The sequence below is a fragment of the Anoplopoma fimbria genome, chromosome 3 (genome assembly GCF_027596085.1).
Source record: "Anoplopoma fimbria isolate UVic2021 breed Golden Eagle Sablefish chromosome 3, Afim_UVic_2022, whole genome shotgun sequence".
Lineage (NCBI taxonomy): Eukaryota > Metazoa > Chordata > Actinopteri > Perciformes > Anoplopomatidae > Anoplopoma > Anoplopoma fimbria.
In genome coordinates, this window is record NC_072451.1 from 7,972,245 (window position 1) to 7,995,024 (window position 22,780).

The following is a 22,780-nucleotide window of genomic DNA, read 5'->3' on the forward strand; positions in this document are numbered from 1 at the left end:
TTTCACCTCCCTGCTTACACACAAACACAGACACACTCACACACACAAGCACACACACAAACACACACTCAAACAAAACACTGCTATTAAGTCTGTGTAAGGACAGTTACAGGAAATATTTTGTTGATGGGGTGGTAACAGGCGTCATTTCCTGTACTCAGCTATGATGTACACACACACTTGAAAAGACACCAAATTACATACAACGCAGAGTGCATGGGGATTATAGGGAGGTTAAAGGTGACCTTCACAGCTTCCACCCCCTGCATTAATGTAATTAGACTGCCAGGGTCACCATGAAGATGGAAGGATCTGTTGCTCCCCACAAACAAGTGAAAGATGAGCAATTAAGGCCGGATATTGTTCTGTGCTGAAATGAGGCACAAGAGATATTTTACAAGGAATGGTAATGTGTTTGAATATATAGGTTTTTCTTCTCCCAGTTGATCCCCCTATTTTGTTTCTGTTCTCCTTTGGTTGCATGGTTGAAATATTCATCTGAAGAGACCTGACATGTAAGAATTTGTACCAACCATTTACTAGTTATACAGTTTAGACAACTATTGTATTAAGGTTCTTTTTTATTATTCAAATTCTTATTCTAAACAAATAGTTACACAGACTACAGTAGTGAGTCTCGGCGGGCAGCAAGGAATTGTGTCCACAGGTTAACAAGGACTGAATGTAGCCTACTATCTATAGCAAGAAGCCTGGTCTTCTTGAGCATAGAGTTGGTTTGGCATGAACAGGAATTGTTAGCGCTGAAGCTGGTATCATCAGCAGCAAACTTGAAATGAAAACAAGTCAGGCGCCACTTGTATTGCATGAAGTAAACTATAGTTGGTCACAGTACTTGTGTGATTTTGTACCACTTTTTTACGGTTGTAATGCCTCTTTTTTGTTATTATTCAAAGTAAGTTTGCTTGCTAATATTTTAAAGAAACAAGATAAATAAAGATTTGGTAATCAATTTTCGGCCAGCACTACAACCAAGATGGTTGACCCTAAAGGGTATATGGCATTGTGTAATACTTATGGAGATGGTATAGTTAGCTGACTATGGCTTAGCCCGGATGTGAAACCAGTGGCTGCTTGGATGCTAGATGAAACACATTCAGAACATGAACAGTGTGTGCTTTGGAAAGTGGGCTACAGAAACATATACAGTAGACAAACAGTGTAAAGAGATCCCTAAGTATGTGACACACTTGCTTGTCACTTACTTTGCTGTCTTTGTAAGGGAAAGACAAACCAATGTAAACAGTGTTATTGATCTTTTCTGATATTGATTTCCTTCCCTAATGTTTCCTCTGGTTGTGTTAAAAATATAGATGAACATGTGTCCTGGGTGTCTTGGCTCCTGCATTTGGAAAATACTCATTGATTTGATTGATCGCCTGTTTTTAATTTATTTATCACCGTCATCATCATCATCATCATCATCATCATCATCATCATCATCATCATCATCATCATCGTCCACTCTCTTTAAACCAGGAATGATAATTTCCAGCTGACCAAATCTCTTTTCACACTACACCACTGCATCAGTTTGAATGGCAGCATATGGCATTAGGTGAATGAGGACCGAAGACCATGTGGAGGAGGATAACGACAGTTGCATCATGATTGGACTTTACAATTATATACATATTCCTTATTTTGACATGATTTAGATTTTACATTTATATAATAAAGAAACATATTAGAAAAGTTACCTACTGTATAATTTGTATCATTTAAATTATACTTCCCTGATAACAATATTGCTCCTTTTTTATCAGTGAACTTCACTGGTACACCGTTAGTCAGGGTGGTCCAGGGAACAAAAGTTGGTCCTGGTCACTTTTCATCTGTCTGTCTATTACTGTTTCCTAAACTATAATCGACATCAAAGCTCCAGACAATTTCTTTTTTTTTTGGCAGCCTACTGAAATTATTTAAATCTTAACACTGTTATTGTAAACTGTCAAAATCTTTACATTTTATCCTTTTACTTTGTTATTGTCATCTATAATGGTTATTTGCATAAAAACACATAATTAATTATTGTATTTTTATTTGAATACTCATCGATAACCATATTGGCATGAATAGTTTTAATAATGTATTTCAAGCTTCTTACAGCTAGTGTGAGGAAGTTATACAGGGCAGTATGTATACTTATAATACTTAAGTCTTTTTCACTCAGTCTGACGTCATGTTGTGTGTGGCCGTAATGTTACTTAGCATCTATGGCTCTTTGTACCAGCGTAAAACTTTCATACGCTGACAGCAAATGTGTGTAACATGAGCTGATCGGCCAGTCACACGTCATCAGCTGAAACCCTGCCGGATTCATTAAGGGTCATGAATCTTGACCTTTAAAAGATTTATTACATTTTCTCTTTTCTTTCTCTGAATGAGTAAAACACAAGCAAAGCATAAATGCCTACATGTTGCCTTACACTAAAACTGCACTTCGTTACAAACGAATCCCATTTCATAATACAGTGAGTCAAGCTCCACCATGAACCGTCTAGAAGTCCACTCTCAGATCTCTGCAGTCTGGCTCTGGTGTGTCATTTAATGAATAATTAATCTCCAGGAGTCCGGCACTCTGATCTCATTATGAGGTGTAATGGCCTTGTTAATCAATATTACTGCTGGTCCTAAGGTCAATGAGGGTTTTAACAAAAAAGGTTTTAATGTCTAAGAATATCTATAAGTCATATCTAAACTCTCCTCTGAGAGATGTATGTGTGTGAGTGTGTGAGAGAGAGAGAGAGGGAGAGGGAGAGAGAGAGCAGTTGGAGTCATTATTCAATAAGAGATCATTGTGCTGCATCAGTTATACTATATAATAAAGGCATTGTAAGCCACAAAGTCCTGTGCAGTATTCTCCATGCTTCCAGCTGGTTGTTTCTAGCCAGTGTTTTCAGTGTAACTGTGGATTAATGAGACCTGGCTGGTTGCCCTTTGCACTTAAATACAGCCAAGCTTTAGAACTCATTAAAATGGCATGCATGTATGTGTGTGTGTGTGTATATATATATATATATATATATATATATATATATATATATATATATATGTATATGTGTGCTCCTGCTGTCCTCTCTTGGGTCGTTACCAATCAACCAACAGCAAGAATACAATATTGACATTGCATCGGTCCAATGATGATTTCCAAATTTCATCTTCACCTTCTCTAACACTGTATGTACAAGAATGTGACTAAGTGGCATAAAGCTAAAGATGAATACAAGAATAAAATAGCATATTAGAAAAGACACAACAACATTTTTAACACTAGAAATGACATGCTTTTAAGACATTTTCAACATTTTAACAATCAGCAAGTCCAAAATTAGTTTTCTGTTTGTCTATTCTAGTTTACCACCCCCTGTATACTGAATCGTTGTTCTTTTGAGTCCTAAAAAGAAAGAAAGTAGAGATAAGTAGTCAACTATTGTAAAACAACGTGACAATTTTTGTGTTGGAAAACGCCGCTGAATATACTGACTTTATATACATTCATATATTGCAAGAGGAATTAGGATGAATTGAGTACACGGATTGCAGCGGAGGAGTATGGATTGCAATAATTCTAGTTTTACACCAATAATCTATGTGTTTACTAGTGTTGTTGGTTGTTTAGTAAGATTAAAAAATGACACAAAACTTAATATATGATCTGTTAAATGATTTAACCCTGGCACTCTGCTGCATTGATGTACAGGTGTACTCCTGGACACTGTGACATCACTGTTGGTAACAAAGCACACTTTTGACAACACCTACCAGTGATGCTGGCTGTAGTTGGAGGTGAAAAAATAGAGAGGAAGTTGTGTGTACATCCCATCATCTATCAGGCCTGGATGGGACTTGCTGAGCGTAGTTAAATCCAACATACCCTGCTTCAATCCATATTTGGTTCCGCTTAGCCTTTCAGAAGCACTACTTTCAATGCAGGAAACTGCATGAGTCTGAACATTTGCAGAATTTATCATTTCAGTTGCATGCAGCTGGCTATTTAAATGGATGGGATTTAATTTGTTTACCTATTATTACACCCAAAACCCAACTATCACTAAATTCAACCCATTTACCGCTTTCGCCTTTCTTTGTGCCTACATTATTAGCTCTTTAACTAGCAAAAGTGGAGCTGGATACGCCCTTAATGCACCCTCAACATGTACTTTAGACTATCTACTATAGTTCTTCCGGCTGCTGTCAGGTTGCACAGCCAGCTCTGCTCCCAGTAGACCACATGACACATGACACTAAAAACCTTCACAATACAAATACACTGTGCAATAATAGTTATAATAGTTATTCTGTCTGTATATATAATATTTCAGTTATTGTGGATTCTTTACTGTTTTTATTGCTTATTTGCTTATTTATAATACTTGTTTTTTCCTATGTCTCTTGTTTGCACTATACCCTATGCTGCTGTAAATCCTCCCGCTGCGGGACTAATAAAGCATAATCTTATCTTATCTTATCTTATCTTAAAAAGCGACCTTAAGTCTTTATTATGATCAGGTTACCCAACCTCTCCTGTCACACTCCCCTCCTCCTCCTGGGCACGCTGCAGTTGCAATTCTGATAGGGATTGTAGAAAATAGTTAAAAGGCTGTCCATGCCTAACAGTGGTAAGCCTAGACGTTTCTGTTGGTAGATTTATAATGAGTATTTCCCCAAACCCATGACCTGTTTATTGAGCAACATCGTGCGTGTGTTTAATTAAGCTCACTGGGCATCCTCCCAGATTGGTTCATTTAATTACTGATTATTTTGACATAACCCATAACGTTGGCCACACCCCCTGATGCTCCACCACTGATCTCCAACCAACAGTCACCAATTTTAACCACAAAGTTGATCTTTCCACAACCTCAACAGACCCTGGCCACACATAGTACTCATGAAGTGAACACTGGTATGTGGTATCAAGATTTTGTTCTTAGTACTTCCAACTAGTACTCCACCCGGACCGCCTCCCTACAACTTTGCTTTTGAATAAGAATGATGAACGAAGCGTTGTCAGTGAACATAACCCCAGCAGCAATTCACTTCCAGAATGCTCCTAAAAGACAAGGGCACTGATTGGGTAAGGAGCGGCTGCTTTAGGAAATCAGATGCTAATTTCATGCTGATTGTGAGCGCAAATTGAATATAAAGTGCACAACAAATTTACACTTCACTTCTTGGGGCTGTTCTGATCTTTAGGATCACATACAGCGGGTAAAATAAGTATTGAACACGTCACCATTTTCCTCAGTAAATATATTTCTAAAGGTGCTATTGACATGAACTTTTCACCAGATATCGGTAACAACCCAAGTAATCCATACATACAAAGAAAACAAAACAAATTAAAGCTGCAAGCAGCGATGATCGGGCCCTCGCACTGCGCGTGCGTCGGGGTACCGGAAATTATGTTCAGCAAAAATTCCAACACTACCTGTATCCACGATAAAGCGAAAGTGAACACAGAAAACGCATTTCGTATTTCCATAACAACTGTAGACCACGATTTAAATGTCATGTAAATCGGATGCTGTTTGTCACATGAGATAAGATAAAATAAGATAATCCTTTTTTACTCCTCCTGTCCATCAGGGATGATAGCTTAACCATCACCCTCCTGTCTCCCACCACTTCCACTGTATCTAGTGTACACCACAGGACTGAGCTGGCCTTCTTAACCAGTTTGTTAAGTCTCTTCGTGTCGACTGTCGCGATGCTGCTGCTCCAGCAGACCACTCCATAGAAGATGGCTGGTGCCACCACAGAGTCTAAAAAGGTCCTCAGGAGTGCTCCCTGCACTCCAAAAAACCTCAGTCTCCTCTGCAGATAGAGTCTGCTCTGACCCTTTTTGTAAATTGCATTTGTGTAGGAGAATGCGTCGCCACGATAACGGCTTTCCGCGAAACAACATTGTTTTGTTAACTTTTAATCAGTAAGGTCATTAGATTGTACTGACCAAATTTGAATTGGATCTGAAGTTCAATAGGAGGTGTTCATTAAAGTTCAGTGCCTGGAAATGGCAAAAAATACACAAGAAATTCATACAAAAATCTAAATGTCTGACTTCCGGATGAGTTTAGAGCATGGCTCCAAGAGACTTTATTTTAAGTCTACATGTGATACATGTGCCTACCAAATGTCTTGAGGACATATGCTGCAAATTCCGTGGTTATAGGTCAAATGGTATTTACGTAGGAAGCCACGCCCCTATCAAGTTCATTGGTCCATATATTCTAAACGAAATGAGATATCAACATGCCTTTGATAACTTTTGATGACATTGATCCAATAATGATCCACAGGAAATTTGGTGGAAATCGGACTGAGTGTTCAGGAGGAGTTCGCAAAAATGTGTTTTTCAGAAATGGCGGAAAATTTCGGAAGGCGGAATTTAGGGTCCCAATGGGATTATTTGTAGAGCTCATTCAGGAGCATATGTGTGTGAAATTTCAAGTCAATTGGACTTACGGTGTTCGAATGAAAATTTATTTAAAAATCTTTTTTGTAGGGGGAGCTAGCGAGCCATTTTGTCATATCCAAATGGGAGACCTTGAAAATATCAAATTTTTCACCAGTCCTGATATGCATGTCACATTTTCTGACACTTTGAGCATGATAAGGCCCTCAAAAAGGCAATTAATTTGACAGATGAATAATAATAAACAGTACAGTTTCAATAGGGCCTTCACGGCCCGATGTTGTCGGTGCTCAAGCCCTAATAAGTTCAGAAATTAAGTTATGTGTAATAAAATGGAATGACAAAGGGAAAAAGTATTGAACACGCTTACTGAAATTTATTGAATACTTCGTACAAAAGCCTTTGTTGGTAATAACAGCTTCAAGATGCCTCCTGTATGGAGAAACTAGTCGCATGCATTGCTCAGGTGTGATTTTGGCCCATTCTTCCACACAAACAGTCTTCAAATCTTGAAGGTTCCGTGGGCCTCTTCTATGAACTCTGATCTTTAGTTCTTTCCATAGATTTTCTATTGGATTCAAGTCAGGTGATTGGCTGGGCCATTCTAGCAGCTTTATTTTCTTTCTCTGAAACCAATTGAGAGTTTCCTTGGCTGTGTGTTTGGGATCATTGTCTTGCTGAAATATCCACCCTCGTTTCATCGTCATCATCCTGGTAGATGGCAGCAGATTTTTATCAAAAACTTCTCGGTACATTTTTCCATTCATCCTTCCTACAATCATATGATGTTCCCACCTCCAAACTTCACTGTTGGTATGCTGTTTTTGGGGTGATGTGCAGTGACATTTGACCTCCAAACACGGTGTGTATTATGGCATCCAAAGAGTTCAATTTTGGTCTCATCTGACCAGACTATATTCTCCCAGTATTTCACAGACTTGTCTAAATGTTGTGCAGCAAACTTTAAATGAGCTTCAACATGCTTTTTCTTCAGCAACGGAGTCTTGCGTGGTGAGCGTGCATACAGGCCACGGCGGTTGAGTGCATTACTTATTGTTTTCTTTGAAACAATTGTACCTGCTAATTTCAGGTCTTTCTGAAGCTCTCCAAAAGTGATCCTTGGCTCTTGGACAACTCTTCTGATAATTATTTTCACTCCTCTGTCAGAAATCTTGCGAGGAGCACCTGGTCGTGGCCGGTTTATGGTGAAATTATGTTCTTTCCACTTCCGGATTATGGCCCCAACAGTGCTCACTGGAACATTCAGAAGTTTAGAAATCCTTCTGTAACCAATGCCATCAGTATGTTTTGCAACAATAAGGTTGCGAAGGTCTTGAGAGAGCTCTTTGCTTTTACCCGTCATGAGATGTGTGACACCTTTTTATAGGCCATCAGTTGGGACTGAAACAGCTGATATTAATTTGCACTGACAAGGGGCAGGATTGCTTTCTAATTACTGATAGATTTCAGCTGGTGTCTTGGCTTTCCATGCCTTTCTGCACCTCCCTTTCTTCATGTGTTCAATACTTTTTCCCTGTAAATGGTAAATGGTAAATGGACTGTACTTGTATAGCGCTTTTCTAGTCTTCCGACCACTCAAAGCGCTTTTACATTACTAATCACTCACCCCACTGATGACAGGGGCTACCATGCAAGGTGCCACCTGTCCATCAGGATCTATCTAATCATTCACACCCATTCACACACCGATGGCACAGCCTTCGGGAGCAACTCAGGGTTAAGTGTCTTGCCCAAGGACACATCGACATGGACTGCCGGAGCCAGGGATCGAAACGCCGATCCTCTGATTGGAGGACGGCCCTGCTCTCCACTGAGCCATAGCCGCCCTGTGTCATTCAATTTTATTACACATAACTTAATTTGATGTCAATAGCACCTTTAGAAATATATTTACTGAGAAAAATGGTGACGTGTTCAATACTTATTTTACCCGCTGTATTGGGCAGATATGTAATACAAATTATTTGTATATAACTGACGGACAATTTTTAAATGATAGGCTGTTTAGGATGACTTAGATTATCTTGGTATCAAAATTCACACTGTCAGTTGAAACATAATATTTCTTAATTCTTCAGACTTGTGGGACATTTAACAGAAAAATATGTTCTTTATACAGTATCATCCATTAAATATAGTGCATATGCAGACAGCAAACCGTATCTTTATGTTTAACGTGCAAATCCAAAACAATTCACCAACGCTCAAAGATTGCTAAAGAACTTATCATCTAAAGATGCTGTAGAGAGTGTGTTCTAAGTGTTAGAAAATCTGAGCTGTAGATGCATTCCATGAAAGCTGACATGATATGATACTATGAAATATGAAGAACATTCCTAATCCCTGTAGTATACTGGATGAGCTGAAAACCATCCAAGTTACAGAGGAGTTGCTACTTTGTACCATGAACATAACTTTTTTCATACATAAAGAAGTATTAAAATAGAGGGGTCATGTATCAATCTGATACTCTATGAAAATGAAGAGAAGCAGAGAGGGAAGTAAGAAACTGGATGGGCGGTTGTGTTAGAAAGAATGACAGTAAGGAAGAGCATGGTGTGTGTGTGTTTGTGTGTGTGTGTGTGTGTGTGCGTGCGTGTGTGCGCGCGTTGAGGTCATAGTGAAGGTCGGTGCCAGTCTTTAGGGACAATGAGAGAAATAGGATCATAGTTTTCATTAGAGCATAAGTACCATATCAGCCAAAAGAAATGATAAACAACGGATTAGAGATTAATAGAAGAGACAGATTATCCAGCCCTCACACACACACACACACACACACACACACACACACACACACACACACACACACACACACACACACACACACACACACACTCTCTCTCTCTTTACACACAGCTTTGGCTAGCTTTCTGGCTAGCTGTCGGCTCGCTGCTTTGACTGCTCTCGTATGGCAGTTACAGTTTATAACTGCATCCCGACCGACAGCGTCGTCCTGGAAGCATAGCCCAAACCCTCTGGTTACCCCTTTATACTCGTGCCTGGCACCTTAGCGATGCTCGCGAACTATGAGCACACACAAATGTGTTCATGCTCACCACTTTGTCAGATCATTTTCCGAAACCCCAGAGCCTGTACAAACAGAATGTACTGTGAAGAACCAAAAGGACAACCGGGTGTAACCGTCAAAACGCCATAAACCACCTCAACAATGCCGAGGAGGGTTTGTAATTAACTGTGAACTCAAATCTCTTTATGGTCTTATGGTCTTTTTAGAAGCACTGTAAAGTATTACATGCATTATAAATAAACGAAGGCTGAATATCATGTAAATACTTTTATTTGGGTGCAAAATATGTACTGAAATGTAGATTTATAAGGCCTCAGTTTTCAAAAGCACCTAAATATAATGTGTTTCACTACACTAAGTATAAACTATTCCCTAGCTCTTAAAGCACGTTTGCTATATTTTCTATGGTTAGTGCTATTAGTTCCGTTAGCTATGAGCCACAGGCTCAGGTGATTGTGTTTTCTTTTTCACACAGTTCTTCTTCTTGTCCAAACCTGGTGCCTACAATACCCACAATGCAACTCAACCACCAGCAGTTTGGTTTGAGATTAGAATTTGTTATTCCAGTAGTGGCTAATGTAGCCTTGAGCCTCCAGCCTGCAGCAGTTTTGAAGAGCAGGTTAAAAGGTCTGGTAAACTCACTGCTTTTTAATTCCACACCTCAAGAGTTTTTAACTTGTAAACTTGTAGTTTTCAGACCCCAGTGACACTGATTCAAGTCTCATCACTTCAATTTGTCAGCCTTTATTCCCTCTGGACACACTAAACACTTTATACTACTTTTCACACATGTAGTAGTACTCCACAGCACCTGGAAACAGACTTTGAAATGTAAATGAATTGTTTGATCTTGATACTAGATGGATTTTTCAATTCATTCAGTCATTGGGTGAAGGCAGGGTTCACCTGGAGAGGTCTCCAGACTATTATCCCCGGGCGCTTCATTGCAGCCCACTGCTCCTCCGGGATGGGTTAAATGCAGAGAAATAATTTCCCCATTGTGGGACTAATAAAGGCTTAATTATTATTATTATTACAGGGCTCACCTGCAAGGTGAGGAAGCAAAAAAAGCAAAGTTATTGATGGGACATGAATGCATACAGATGGAGACAGAGCGAAGAGTGGAGCTCAGTGTCCAAGGGGCTGGTCCAAAGCAAACCTAAGCCAGCCCTAACTATAAGCGTTATCGAAGAGGTAAGTCTTGGGGTAAGGGTGTCTAACCTCCGGACTGAAACTTGAAACTAGTTCCACAGGAGAGGAGCTTGATAGCAGAAGGCTGTGGCTCCCATTCCAAAAGTAACCGTGCATTCTGGGAAAGCAGTGCTCTACCCGGGTGATAGGATGCTATTTTATTATTTAATCTAATGTAACTATATCATTGGATTATTTATTGCGGGGGTGTTCAGGGCAGAGTATGATCATTTCAGTTTTGACTGAGTTTCACGTCAGGAAGTTGCAGGTCATCCAGGTTTACATGTCCTCAAGGCATGCTTGGAGTTTAGCTAACTGGTTTGTTTCATTTGGTTCGATTGATAGATTGGGGATACCTCTATGGCCGGTATGATTATCCAATCAATAAGCCACAGTGGGCATCTATGTTGGATCAGATTGCTCCTGCAGGCTGTTCCAGCGGTGGATGAATGATTAGTCCTGATGGGAAGGTAGCACCTCCATGGTAGCTTCAGCCATTAGTGTATGAATGGGTGTGAATGGGCGATTGATGACATTTAGTGTTAAAGCGCGTTGAGTGGTCGGAGGACTAGAAAAGAGCTATACAGGTACAGTCCATTTTCCACTAACAGGTGATCACTAACCTTTATACCTGTATAACCTGTCCCTATACCTTGTTTACCGTGTCATTGATGTGCTTAATCCTAGTCTCTATTTATTAGTAAAGTTTTCAATCATAAACCAGTTTCTCCTGATGGAAGTCACTTTAGTATTCAAAAAGGATGGTACAGTTCAAGAGTTAGTCTCAATGGATTATCACTTGGAATGTTGCCTGGCTATGAAGTGTGTTTGTGTTTGCGTGGTCTGCAGCAGATGGTCTTCCAGCTGTGTCATCGTCATATCATTAAGGTAGAATAAGTTAGCATGTAGCTACGTTAATCCATCCTGCCTGTCAATTTAGTCCTAACACTAACTCCCCTCTCCTGTCTCTGTCCTTCACACACACTTACATGCACGCACACACACACACACACGCACCCACGCAAACACACACACACACACACACACACACACACACACACACACACACACACACACACACACACACACACACACACACACACACACACACACACATAAACAAAGCCTAGTGCAGAATCAGTAATCTCTTTTAAATCACTTCTTAAAACACATTTTTACAGATTGGCTTTTATGTGATGTCGTCGTTTTATTGTTTCATTTTCATTTGGTCTTGGTATTTTATCTTATATTTGTTTACTATATTTTACCAATATCACTTGATTTTATTTATTTCATTATTTTATTTATTTTGTTTGTTTGTTTGTTTATTTGATTGTCACTTGTTATTTCATTTTGTTTCTTTGTTTAGTTTTATCCTAACGATTGTTCTTAATGTTTCTTCTATTGCACTGTTTTGCTGGCTTGTCTGTCGAAGCACTTTGTAAACCTTGTTTTTAAAAGGGGCTATATAAATAAAGTTATTATTATTATTATTATTATTATTATAGTGCATTTCGTTCTGCCTTATCCATCCCTTAAATCCGGTTTCAATAGAAGACCAAGGACAGTCTGTATACATGACCTTTTCGGTTTTGAAGTGAATTAAAGATATGTACAATAAAATATGATCTAAAGTTATCCAGTCATTATGATGTCAATAGTTTGTGTGTAGCATTTCCCATTTGATTCAAAGATTAACAACTATGTTTCCTACATTGCCAGGTGTTGTAACCAAGTTTTCTGATCCTGTCTCATGAATAATATAGCAATTGAATAATTAAATATCCTGCATTGCTATGTCACGCTAAACATTCAATAATAATGGATAAAAACATATGTAGCATAAGTGTAATTATCATCACTTTTACCATTGACACACACAGTACTGGATTCTCATTGAGGGTGTTCATTACTTTCACATAACCTCACAGCCAGTAAACTATATTGTTTCATCATCATCAGTAATTATCACAGAATCAAAAGCTTCCACTATGTGTTTAAATGGTAAAGGAGGACCTATATCAATGTTAGACACGTGCCAAACAATAATTTCTCCAAAATGTGTATATTTAAGCGGAAAAATCCCAGGTGATCAGGGTAAAAATATTTGAACTAATAAATATCAAAGTCAAACTTCCCCAGTTGAATAATAAGACAATTATGAATAGATTTTTATATTACAGGTTTTCTAAAGCATACCCTGCTTAAATGGACCATCATTTACTAAATGAACATCATGCTGTATTGAAAATGACATATTGAAAAGAGACCATAAACTCATATTTACAATGTTTACTGGGTGTAGAGGATCATTTTCTCTAAGCTGACCCTTAGAATGGTTTGTTAGACAGAACCATCTGAGAAACCATCATTGATGTTAACTGTCTGGAAAAGGGCAGGCACTTTCAAAAAATACTTGGCAGGTGATCGGATGAACTATGTGTCATCAAACTCTTGCTTAAGCCAGTCAAGAGAAGGGCGAAAAAAGTGTTTCCACCAAGAAAAGCCTTCATTGCCGTTCTTTGCTCTTCTTCAAATGAAGAAATTCCCTCCAGGTCTGATGGAACTGATGCTACAGCAGCATCTACGCCCTCTTCTTTAGGAGCCGCCATTGTTGTTTTGAACTCTGTGTGTTGTTTATGCACACAGGTAAGCATCACTTGAAGCTGTCAGTAGCTCCTCACATGACGCTGATTGCACAGTCTTACCAGACACAAATGCATTACTTGATGCCTGACGAAATGGAAATATGATCCTGCTATTCTTGCGTGATCTTGTGACATGACGAGAATGGAGCTGCCGTGAGAGGTTAGACTTCCATACAACTGGACTTCATTTTGCAACCAGAGGAGTCAACCCCTGAATGCCATTAGAAATAATGCAAGTTTAAGGCACCTCAGGGTTGGCTTCACTCTGCACACAGGCTAATGTATGTTTAAAACCTGTATTTGTACTCCCTGCCATCTTGACTATGCGGGGGAGGATGGGGGATGGCGAAGCGGGTGGAACTAAGAAGAGGTACTGCACCAACCATGGCAGAGTGTAATAGGATGAGACTGCTTTTCTCTAACAACAACTAAACTAAACTATATATATTAAAACTAAACTATATGTATATATAGATAGATAGTTTTTGTTTAAGTGTCAAGTTTTAAGATTTTAAATCTATGGAGAGGCTCAAGATTCACAGTTGACAGAATTTCAACACTCAGCCTAAGAGATCTTGAATGGATCTTTAAGGAGGGGTAATTCTTTTTTAGTATCAGTAGATTTAGTAGACTGACTCGACCAGATGACAGAAACAGATTTAAAAAAAGAAGAAGGCTGACGTTGAGTTTTTAAGATGTAAGCGCACTGAGGTATTAACTGCTTCTAAATGGTTCAAAAGTCACTTAGATGAAACAATGGGCAGCGCAGTATTCCTTTACTGTGTGGTTGCACCATCTAGAGGAATTATTCAAAATAACATAAATCTCCTGACTTGCTTCTTGTCCCAAACAGAAGCTTGTCACAGCTCATGTGAAAAGGGAATGAAACTCTAATTCTCTCTTGTGTGTCTCTCTGTCGCTGCAGGAGAATGTTTCCACTGTGCAATAGACGTGGTTCCTGTGAAGAATGAAGACGGCCTGGTCATCATGTTCATTCTCAACTTTGAGCTCCCCACTGACCCCAGACCAATCAACAGCTCACCAGCCAGAGAGCTCAATAGAGTGCTGCATATCCCCTGGCTGACCCTGGGTATGTTTAATTTACGTCTATTTATTCACACATACTGAGATATGAATGATGAATTTCACACACTGGTTCCTAAACACACCAACCATTGGTCGATTTTAAGGGTATTTATTTTTATTTTTTATGAATCTCATAATCGTTATCTGATATGTTAAGAAAATGATGTGGTTAATTTGTTTCTTTGTACTTTTCCCAAAGAATATACGTTATTATAAAATAAGTTGCAGATAATCTACAGGTTTTTTTGTGTTATTTTGCTTTTGATTAATTTATAAAAAACTTACTCTAAATATTAAGAAACTTAAAGAAATGTTAGGGGGTAATATGCTACCTTATTAAATAACCAATAGTTAGCTAGGCGGAAAGCTTTCCATAGTAATTGCAGTAGTAGAATAAAGAGCAACAGGGTATGTAAAGGGCCTAGGTTGTGGTGGATGAATGGGTCAAACTCAAGGCTTTCACCTTCCAGATATTGATTTTGAAAAATTTTCATTGTGACCCAGCATGGATAAATGGCTTTTGGATAGGTTTTTGTTCTGAATCTTTTTTTATTTTATTTTATGCAGACATGCAAAAAAAGAAATCAAAACGAAACATCCTTCCATCCACCCAAGGTTGGGAGGGGGGATATTTCTATTTAATACTAATGAACAGGATAGGAACAATTCGACCACCCTGATATCACTGACATAACACATGACTAACATTGAGAAACGATTGGTTAAGTTAAGGCAACAAAACAGTTTGGTTAAGTTTAGAAAGATGATCACAGTTTTTGTTAAAATATTAATGTAAAAACATAACGTAACATAATAACTAGATTGAATAAATAACAACCACCTTTAGCTGACTTTCTTATGAAATGTTATGCTATAAGACTAACAACATTGAGTAACAAACGTAAAGTCTGCGATTACTTCTGGTTTCATATGGTACACAAACAGTGGTCTCCTGGGTGAATGTCCTGTGTTTGTTTGACTGTGATTGTGCTTTAGTGGTTTGCATATTTCTAAACTAAATTTCTCCATCCAGCACGGCGGCAGCGTCTGCGCCTCCTCCTCCGCTCCCTCAGCTCCAGTACAAGTGTCCTGTCACAGGACACAGAGCTGGGGGCTCCTCATGCCGACCTCCCTCCCCTTGGACACGAGTCCGTGGCCCTGGACAAACTGCTGTCCCTCCCTGAGAGACAGCAGCTGGAGGAGGCAGGAGCTGGACTACTGCTGTGGGACCAAGAAAGGGAGGAGGAAGAGGCAGAACGAATGAGAGGAGGGCGAAGAGCAGGAGCGAGGGGCAGCTTGGTGGCAACTAGGCGAAGGAGTGAGGGAGACAGAAAGAAAAGGGATGGAGGTGATGTGTCTGGGCTGCTCGTGGATTTAAGTGCAGGAGGAGGTGGAGGAAGAAGAGGGAGGGAGCTCCACACTGGTCTGTCCCAAGCTCCAGCCTCAGCACCTCCAACACTGGCCCTGCCACTCGCCTCCTCACATGCTCCAATGAGGTATTTTAATCTTTTTATATTCAATTTTATTTGTTTTCTGTGATTGTGTAAACTTTTTTATGATATATGTGACTGGTAACCCTTTACCTCAACACCCACTTCAGCATTATAATCACTATATAAACACTAAAGAAGTGGTTCGTATCACAATGTAATGTAGTGTAGCTACAATATGCAATATCTTTCTAGAGAAGAGATTTCATTCAGATATGATGAAAAATTGAAAACAATTTATGAAGTAGACAGTGGAGTTTGACATTATTGTGTCTGAAATAGAGAAAAGCCTGTAACTTCTACTTCTACTTTTACTAACTGTAATGCATCCACCTTTCTTATGAATAAAGCCTCTTTTTATAAACACATCATTTTTTAGGTCTGACAGGGGAAGCAAAAGCAGGCATTGCGCTCTACACAATAGCTGAGAGCAATACCATATTGGGCTAAATGCCAGGATCACTGCTCTCAGCATAGACTGGGACAGTGTGTTTAAACAGTGATGTAAATCAGCACCAACCCTCCTCTGTCCTTCTTTCTATTGATGATAGGGGGGTGGTGGAGTGCTGGTTCTTTATCAAGTGTACAATACCTCCTGTTTATTCTCTGGGTGAGAAGAGCCATTGTAGAGGTATTAGCAGTCAGATCAGGGGCACTCTGTTTTCTGAAAACTAGCTAGCCAAAAAGTACTGACGTCCAACGGCCAGCTTATGAATGTGCATTCTGTGTAGGAGAGAGGAGAGAGGAAGAGGTCCAGATGAAGATGACTGTCCTTTCCACAGCAAGCATCCTTCCAGCAGGTTAGATGGCAGACGTGGGACATTAAGACATTCCTCCTCAGTGGATGCTATCAAGCTCGGGCAGAGTTACTGGGAGAAGAGGCTGCAGCTGAGAAACAGCTGTACTGGTGAGAATAACACTGCATTTAATCCAGTCCAACCTCCTCCTGTATGCAGCACACTGTGTTTATAACTCCATGTAAGAATGGCCCCAATAAGCCAAAACTGAGAAAAGCTGCAGTAAGACTTCAAAATTCAAATTTACCATCTAAATGTCTTCCTCAAAAGAAGACTTTTTTTTACTTCAAAGAAAGTTAAATTCTACCGAAAATGTTTCTTCCGATGTAGTGGTTGATTTTTGATGTGCAGCTTCGTTGATTATGCTCAAGTCTTAATAAATTAATATTTTACTGCTCACTTTTGAGCTATCTGAAGAAAAGAAATTGAGCTATCTGACTAATGCTGAACTACACATGCACCCCCGGGTGTCTCCTTCCCCAACTGTCTTCCTCTGATGCACACTGCTGGTCATGTTGACCTGCTTACGTTTCTTACCCGTTAGAAATCCTACCCTCACACACATCTGCTCCTCGGCCTCTACCTATTCTCTAGAGTGCACTCCTTCCGCCATCACCCAGGCCTCTGGACCTCTGTGCTAACCAATCTAACCCCAAGTGAACAGCCAAAACCACTTGGACAGCGCCCGGGTGGAGAGAAAAACACTTTGATGACATTCTTAGTTAACCTTTTGGGATGAGTTGTGCATGGGAACAGACTGAGAACCTCGGGTTCCTGTCTCCTAAAGGAACCCTTGGTAGTTATCCATAACAACCCGCTGTATATTTACATGTAAAGCACACAAAGTGCCCAACCCTCAAGAGTACCAAGGTACACAAAGTGACCTATTCTTGAAAATTAAGGACTAATTATTTAAGATTTCAACTCCTTAACTCTCGAGTGACCATGTTAAATGTCCTAGAAGAAGCAGCTTAATAGATGAAGTGCATAATGAAGGAATGTCAGATCTTCGGCTCAGTGCTTACCTTGGTGATGTACTATATGTTCACCAGTTTATCAACATAGCTATAAACCTACAGAGTTACTTTACATATAAATCCCGCAATCATGTCCATCTTTACCTTTTTGTATCCTTTATGCAGTTTTCCAACATCTAATAGAAGAAAAACTAAATAATCTGATGAATATGCTTTTATCTAAGAGCTTGACAATAGTCATACTTATGCATATATACTGTAGTTGTCTTAATCCAAGCAGCAGAGGGAGCTGTAGCTCAAACATTCAGTATTAATGTGCACCTGGCTTCTTGTACTGCTAACCTGTTCATGTTGATGTAATGTGGAGTAAGACATACTGTCATGGGTAATAGGTTACAAATAAAATGTAGATGGACTGCACAGAGAAGTTTCCTCCACTTCAGTTTCCTCTATTGTCAGTTGTAGTTTGTGTGTATGTGATGAATACAAATTGAAGGATGTAGCGATTTTGCTTTCTTAGACATAATTGGAAGCTCAAGTCTTTTAATTCAAACATTGATCACATTCAAAATCCTGTTGTTCATAGGACTACTGCTTGTTGTTATCAGTATTTGTTTTTGTTATTTGACTTTCCATTTTATTTGGCTTCGATATACTGTGTCTATGCAACAAACATTCTCTCTCTTCCTCTCCTTCAGCTGGTATGGTAACCAATAGAAAGAGCAGCGTGCCAGTTGGTACATCAGACACTGATTCGCGCTGCCGGACAAACAGCCAGGTAACAAAGAAACACACAGATACCCAGTTTACAAGATTATTCAAATGTTTGTTAATGTTAGAGATACTGTATACATACTCAGAAATTGCTCTCATCCTAGTGCTGAAAAAACTGTGCAAAATCACATCAAGCTAATCTTTTGTTGCTTTCAGTGTTTCAGTGTGTGTAAATATGTGATTTTTGCATATGCAGCAGATGACCCAGAGCTGCAAACTGATGGACAGAACACACCATGTCACTGAGAAAGTCACCCAGGTTAGTAGAGATAGGTTAGACTAGATAGACCAGATGTCCTACCGATCGGGTGTGGTCCATTAAGGGCGCTGCTCCTCCTGCATACTTTTTGAAATGGAAAATCGTTTTTTCTTATTACTGTGTATATACATTTCAGTTCTTACTCTCACACAAATCATACATTTTTACAGATATGTGTAATGACTAATGAAAAAGTGCTGCCTGCAGTCTTTGTGTACTTCTCTCCACCCGACGGTGTTATGTGTTTGATATGTTCAGATTTTGTCTGGTTGATTGGTTGACACAGCAACCGAAAATAACTGGACTGGTGAATTTTGCCCAATTAGGTGGCTTTTAGATGGATTAAATGTATGAAATATGTGGAACATTTTAACCTTTGAATGGAGTATGACACAGAAAATAAAAGTAGAAAATGAAAAAGCAGCTGAAACCATATCAATAGTTAGAAATGTGGGAAAGGGATAAACACTGCAAAATATAGAGCAAGCAGTGAAAGAAGTTGAGTTTTAAGAGCAAGGACTGGCCCTCAAGTGTACTAAGAAGGAGTTGAGGTTGCCTTTTATTGAGATTAGATCATGTTTTTGTTGGTCACTGGCACAATTGCTTTCTGATGCCTCAATATACAATGCCTATAAAAAGTATTCACCCCCCTTGGTTTTCCCCTTTTGTTGCTTTTATACAGGAAATCATTTGCAAAAAAAGCTTCTTTCATGTCAAAGTGAAAACAGATTTGTACAAACTAATGTCAATTAATTAAAAATATATAGTGTAAAATAAGTGTTTGCATAAATATTCACCCCCTTTAAAGTGACTGACCTAATTCAACAGAGGTCTAGCTAGTTGATGCCAGCAGTGTCACAATTAGTGAAATGGAGATCACCTGAGTGCAATTGATGTGTGTCAAGTGATTGTAGTATAAAAACACCTGTGTCTGGGAGGTCCAGTCTCTGGTTCATCAGTATTCCTGCTACAATTGCAACATGAAGACAAAAGAACACTCCAACCAACTCAGAGAAAAGATCATTGAAAAGTATAAGTCAGGAGATGGCTACAAAAAGATTTCCAACTCTCTGGACATCCCACAGAGTTCAGTTAAATCCATCATTAAGAAATGGAAGGAGTATGGCACTTGTTTAAATCTGCCTAGAGCTGGCCGTCCTCACAAACTGAGTGACCGGGCAAGAAGAAGACCGGTGAGGGAGGCCACCAAGACACCTACGACCACTCTGAAGGAGTTAAAAGCTTCAGTGGCTCAGATGGGAGAGACTGTACATACAATAACTGTTGTATGTACAGTTCTTCACCAGTCGAAGCTGTATAGGAGAGTGGCAAAGAGAAAGCCACTGTTGAAAAAAGCTCATATGAAATCTCGCCTGGAATTCGCCCAAAGGCATGTGGGAGACTCCAAGGTCAATTGGAAGAAGGTTCTTTGGTCTGATGAGACAAAATTTGAGCTTTTTGGCCATCAGACTAGGCGCTATGTTTGGCGAACACCAAACACTGCACATCACCACAAACACACCATCTCCACCGTGAAGCATGGTGGTGGCAGCATCATGCTCTGGAGATGCTTCTCAGCAGCAGGCCCTGGAAGGCTTGTAAAGGTAGAGGGGAACATGATTGCAAAAAAGAATATCGCCAAATCCTGGAGGATAATCTGACTCAGTCTGCAAGAGAACTACGACTTGGGAGAAGATTTATTTTCCAGCAAGACAACGACCCCAAGCATACAGCAAAAGCTACACAGAAATGGTTCAAAGACAACAAGGTGAATGTTCTGGAGTGGCCAAGTCAAAGCCCAGATCTCAATCCAATCGAGAATTTGTGGCTGGACTTGAAAAGAGCTGTTCACGTCCGATCCCCGAGCAACCTGACAGAGCTTGAGCTGTTTTGCAAGGAAGCATGGAGAAAAATTGCAGTGTCCAGATTTGCCAGCCTGATTGAGACATATCCACACAGACTCAGTGCTGTGATTGCAGCCAAAGGTGCATCGACTAAATACTGACCTGAAGGGTGTGAATATTTATGCAATCATTTACTTTACCTTATAGATTTTAATTAATTTACATTATTTTGTAAAAATCTGTTTTCACTTTGATAGTAAAGAGTTATTTTTTTGCAAATTCTTGTCAACAAAAGCCACATTATATTGACAATGATTTCATGTATAAAAGCAACAAAAGGGTGAAACATCCAAGGGGGTGAATACTTTTTATAGGCATTGTAGCAGTGCGCCAACACTGCGCCAGACGACGCTTCATTTTAAGACCAACCATGCACATACAGATAACTACTGCTCAACCTGGGCGCTGGGCCTGAAAATGACAACTGCTTTGATCTGAAACTAGCAATGACTGGTGCGATGCAATGTGCGTGGCATCAGTTAAGTCCTTGAGGGTTAAGGGCAGGAGAGCGTCTCTGAACTTACAGCCCATGGAAACCTGAAGCAAATGGTCTTCTACAGCAGAATGTTCTGACTGATGGTGTTATGTTGTAAAGGATATATTCATGGCACACTCTGGGCCCCTTACTACCAATCGAGCATAATTTAAAGGCCACAGCCTACCGAAGTCTTGTTGACAGCCATGTCCATCCCTTAATGACAACAATGACATCCTCTAATGTCTACTCCAGCAGAATGACGCCCCACACCACAGAGCTCAGATCGTCTCACCTTCTTCTAGTTGCTGTCTTGGTATTCAAGAACAGTAGAAATCATCTCCTGCTTTAATCCAGGTTCTCATGAAAGGTACTGGATCAAATTCGTCCAAAGGGGGTCCATTTAGGTCCACAAACAGAGTGAAGATGGGCTCGCTTCGTGCAACCTCTGGCTGGCTATGCCACTTAAGCTGGAACATTGCCTCTCACACTCACTATTTATATTTATGAATAAATGTTTTGCAGTTTGAATAATGAAAACTCCTAGGGATTAGTACTTTTTTAAAAGACATTCTGGGGAGTAATTGCAAGAATTTTTGAAGATTCCCCCAAATGTTGCTATTGAGGCCTTCAGGGGGTCTAAAATGTTGGACCCCGAGACCCCCCATATTTCGCACACTGGTCTCCTGAGAAACATATATGGCTCTTAATCTGATCTAAATCCACACCAGGTAGTCACTAACTTTAGGCAGGTAAACAATAGGTAGAAGAAGGTAGAGCGGGTCCTCCTTCAATCATGAATGGGTTGGATTGATGACATAGTCCTGATGGGCAGGTGGCACCTTACATGGTAGTCTGCCATCAGTGGGTGTGAATGAGTGAATGACATGTAGTATAAAAGCGCTTTGAGTGGTCAGAAGACTAGAAAGTACAGGTCCATTTACCATTAATAATTCTCACTATACTAATTAGATCCGTTGTTATTATTGTTCTTATTTTTTATAGCAGCTTTAAGTCTGTTAGACACATATACAATGTGAAATATTTTGAGAACCAGTTTATTTATTTGTCAGTCTTAGATTAAACACTAAATTGTTTTATATACTGTAAAAAACTGTGCTTAAATTGTAAGTCTTAGGCTTAAGATTGATTTTTCGCTTTTGTGACATAACCAGCCAGTGTTGATGATTTTATCAAAGGATACCACTGAAATTTAAGAAGAAATAAAAAATCTAAAATAAATAGATAAATTGGTCAAACATCAGCAGAGGTTGTTTACAAATTGGAGAATACCACACAGCATTTATGTTCCACCTCCATGACTGGTGTGAAGTCCCCAAAACCCTCATCCATTTCAGTTGCAGGGCATTCAGGTACTTCAGGACATACTTATGTTTTGTGGCAGATTCTGGACAACATGATTAATGTGTCACGAGTGTACTTTAGGACCCAAGTGCAGTAGGACATCCATCCATCCATCCATTTCCTTCCGCTTATCCGGGGCCGGGTCGCGGGGGCAGCAAGCTAAGGAGGGTCCTCCAGACGTCCTTCTCCCCAGCAACACTTTCCAGCTCCTCCTGGGGAACCCCGAGGCGTTCCCAGGCCAGACGAGATATATAATCTCTCCAGCGTGTTCTGGGTCTACCCCTGGGCCTCTTACCAGTTGGACGTGCCTGGAAAACCTCTAAAGG

General features: G+C 39.8%; 1 protein-coding gene across 1 annotated transcript in view; it reads left to right on the top strand.

Annotated features, from left to right (window-relative positions):
* The window catches only part of LOC129088771 (potassium voltage-gated channel subfamily H member 6-like), a 62,585-nt gene that overhangs the window by 11,870 nt on the left and 27,935 nt on the right, over positions 1 to 22,780 (top strand). Inside the window, exons 3-6 of the mRNA XM_054596002.1 lie at positions 14,253 to 14,417; positions 15,447 to 15,909; positions 18,538 to 18,568; positions 18,651 to 18,710. Coding sequence (XP_054451977.1) covers positions 14,253 to 14,417; positions 15,447 to 15,909; positions 18,538 to 18,568; positions 18,651 to 18,710 — 719 coding nt within the window. The remainder of the gene's footprint in view (positions 1 to 14,252; positions 14,418 to 15,446; positions 15,910 to 18,537; positions 18,569 to 18,650; positions 18,711 to 22,780) is intronic.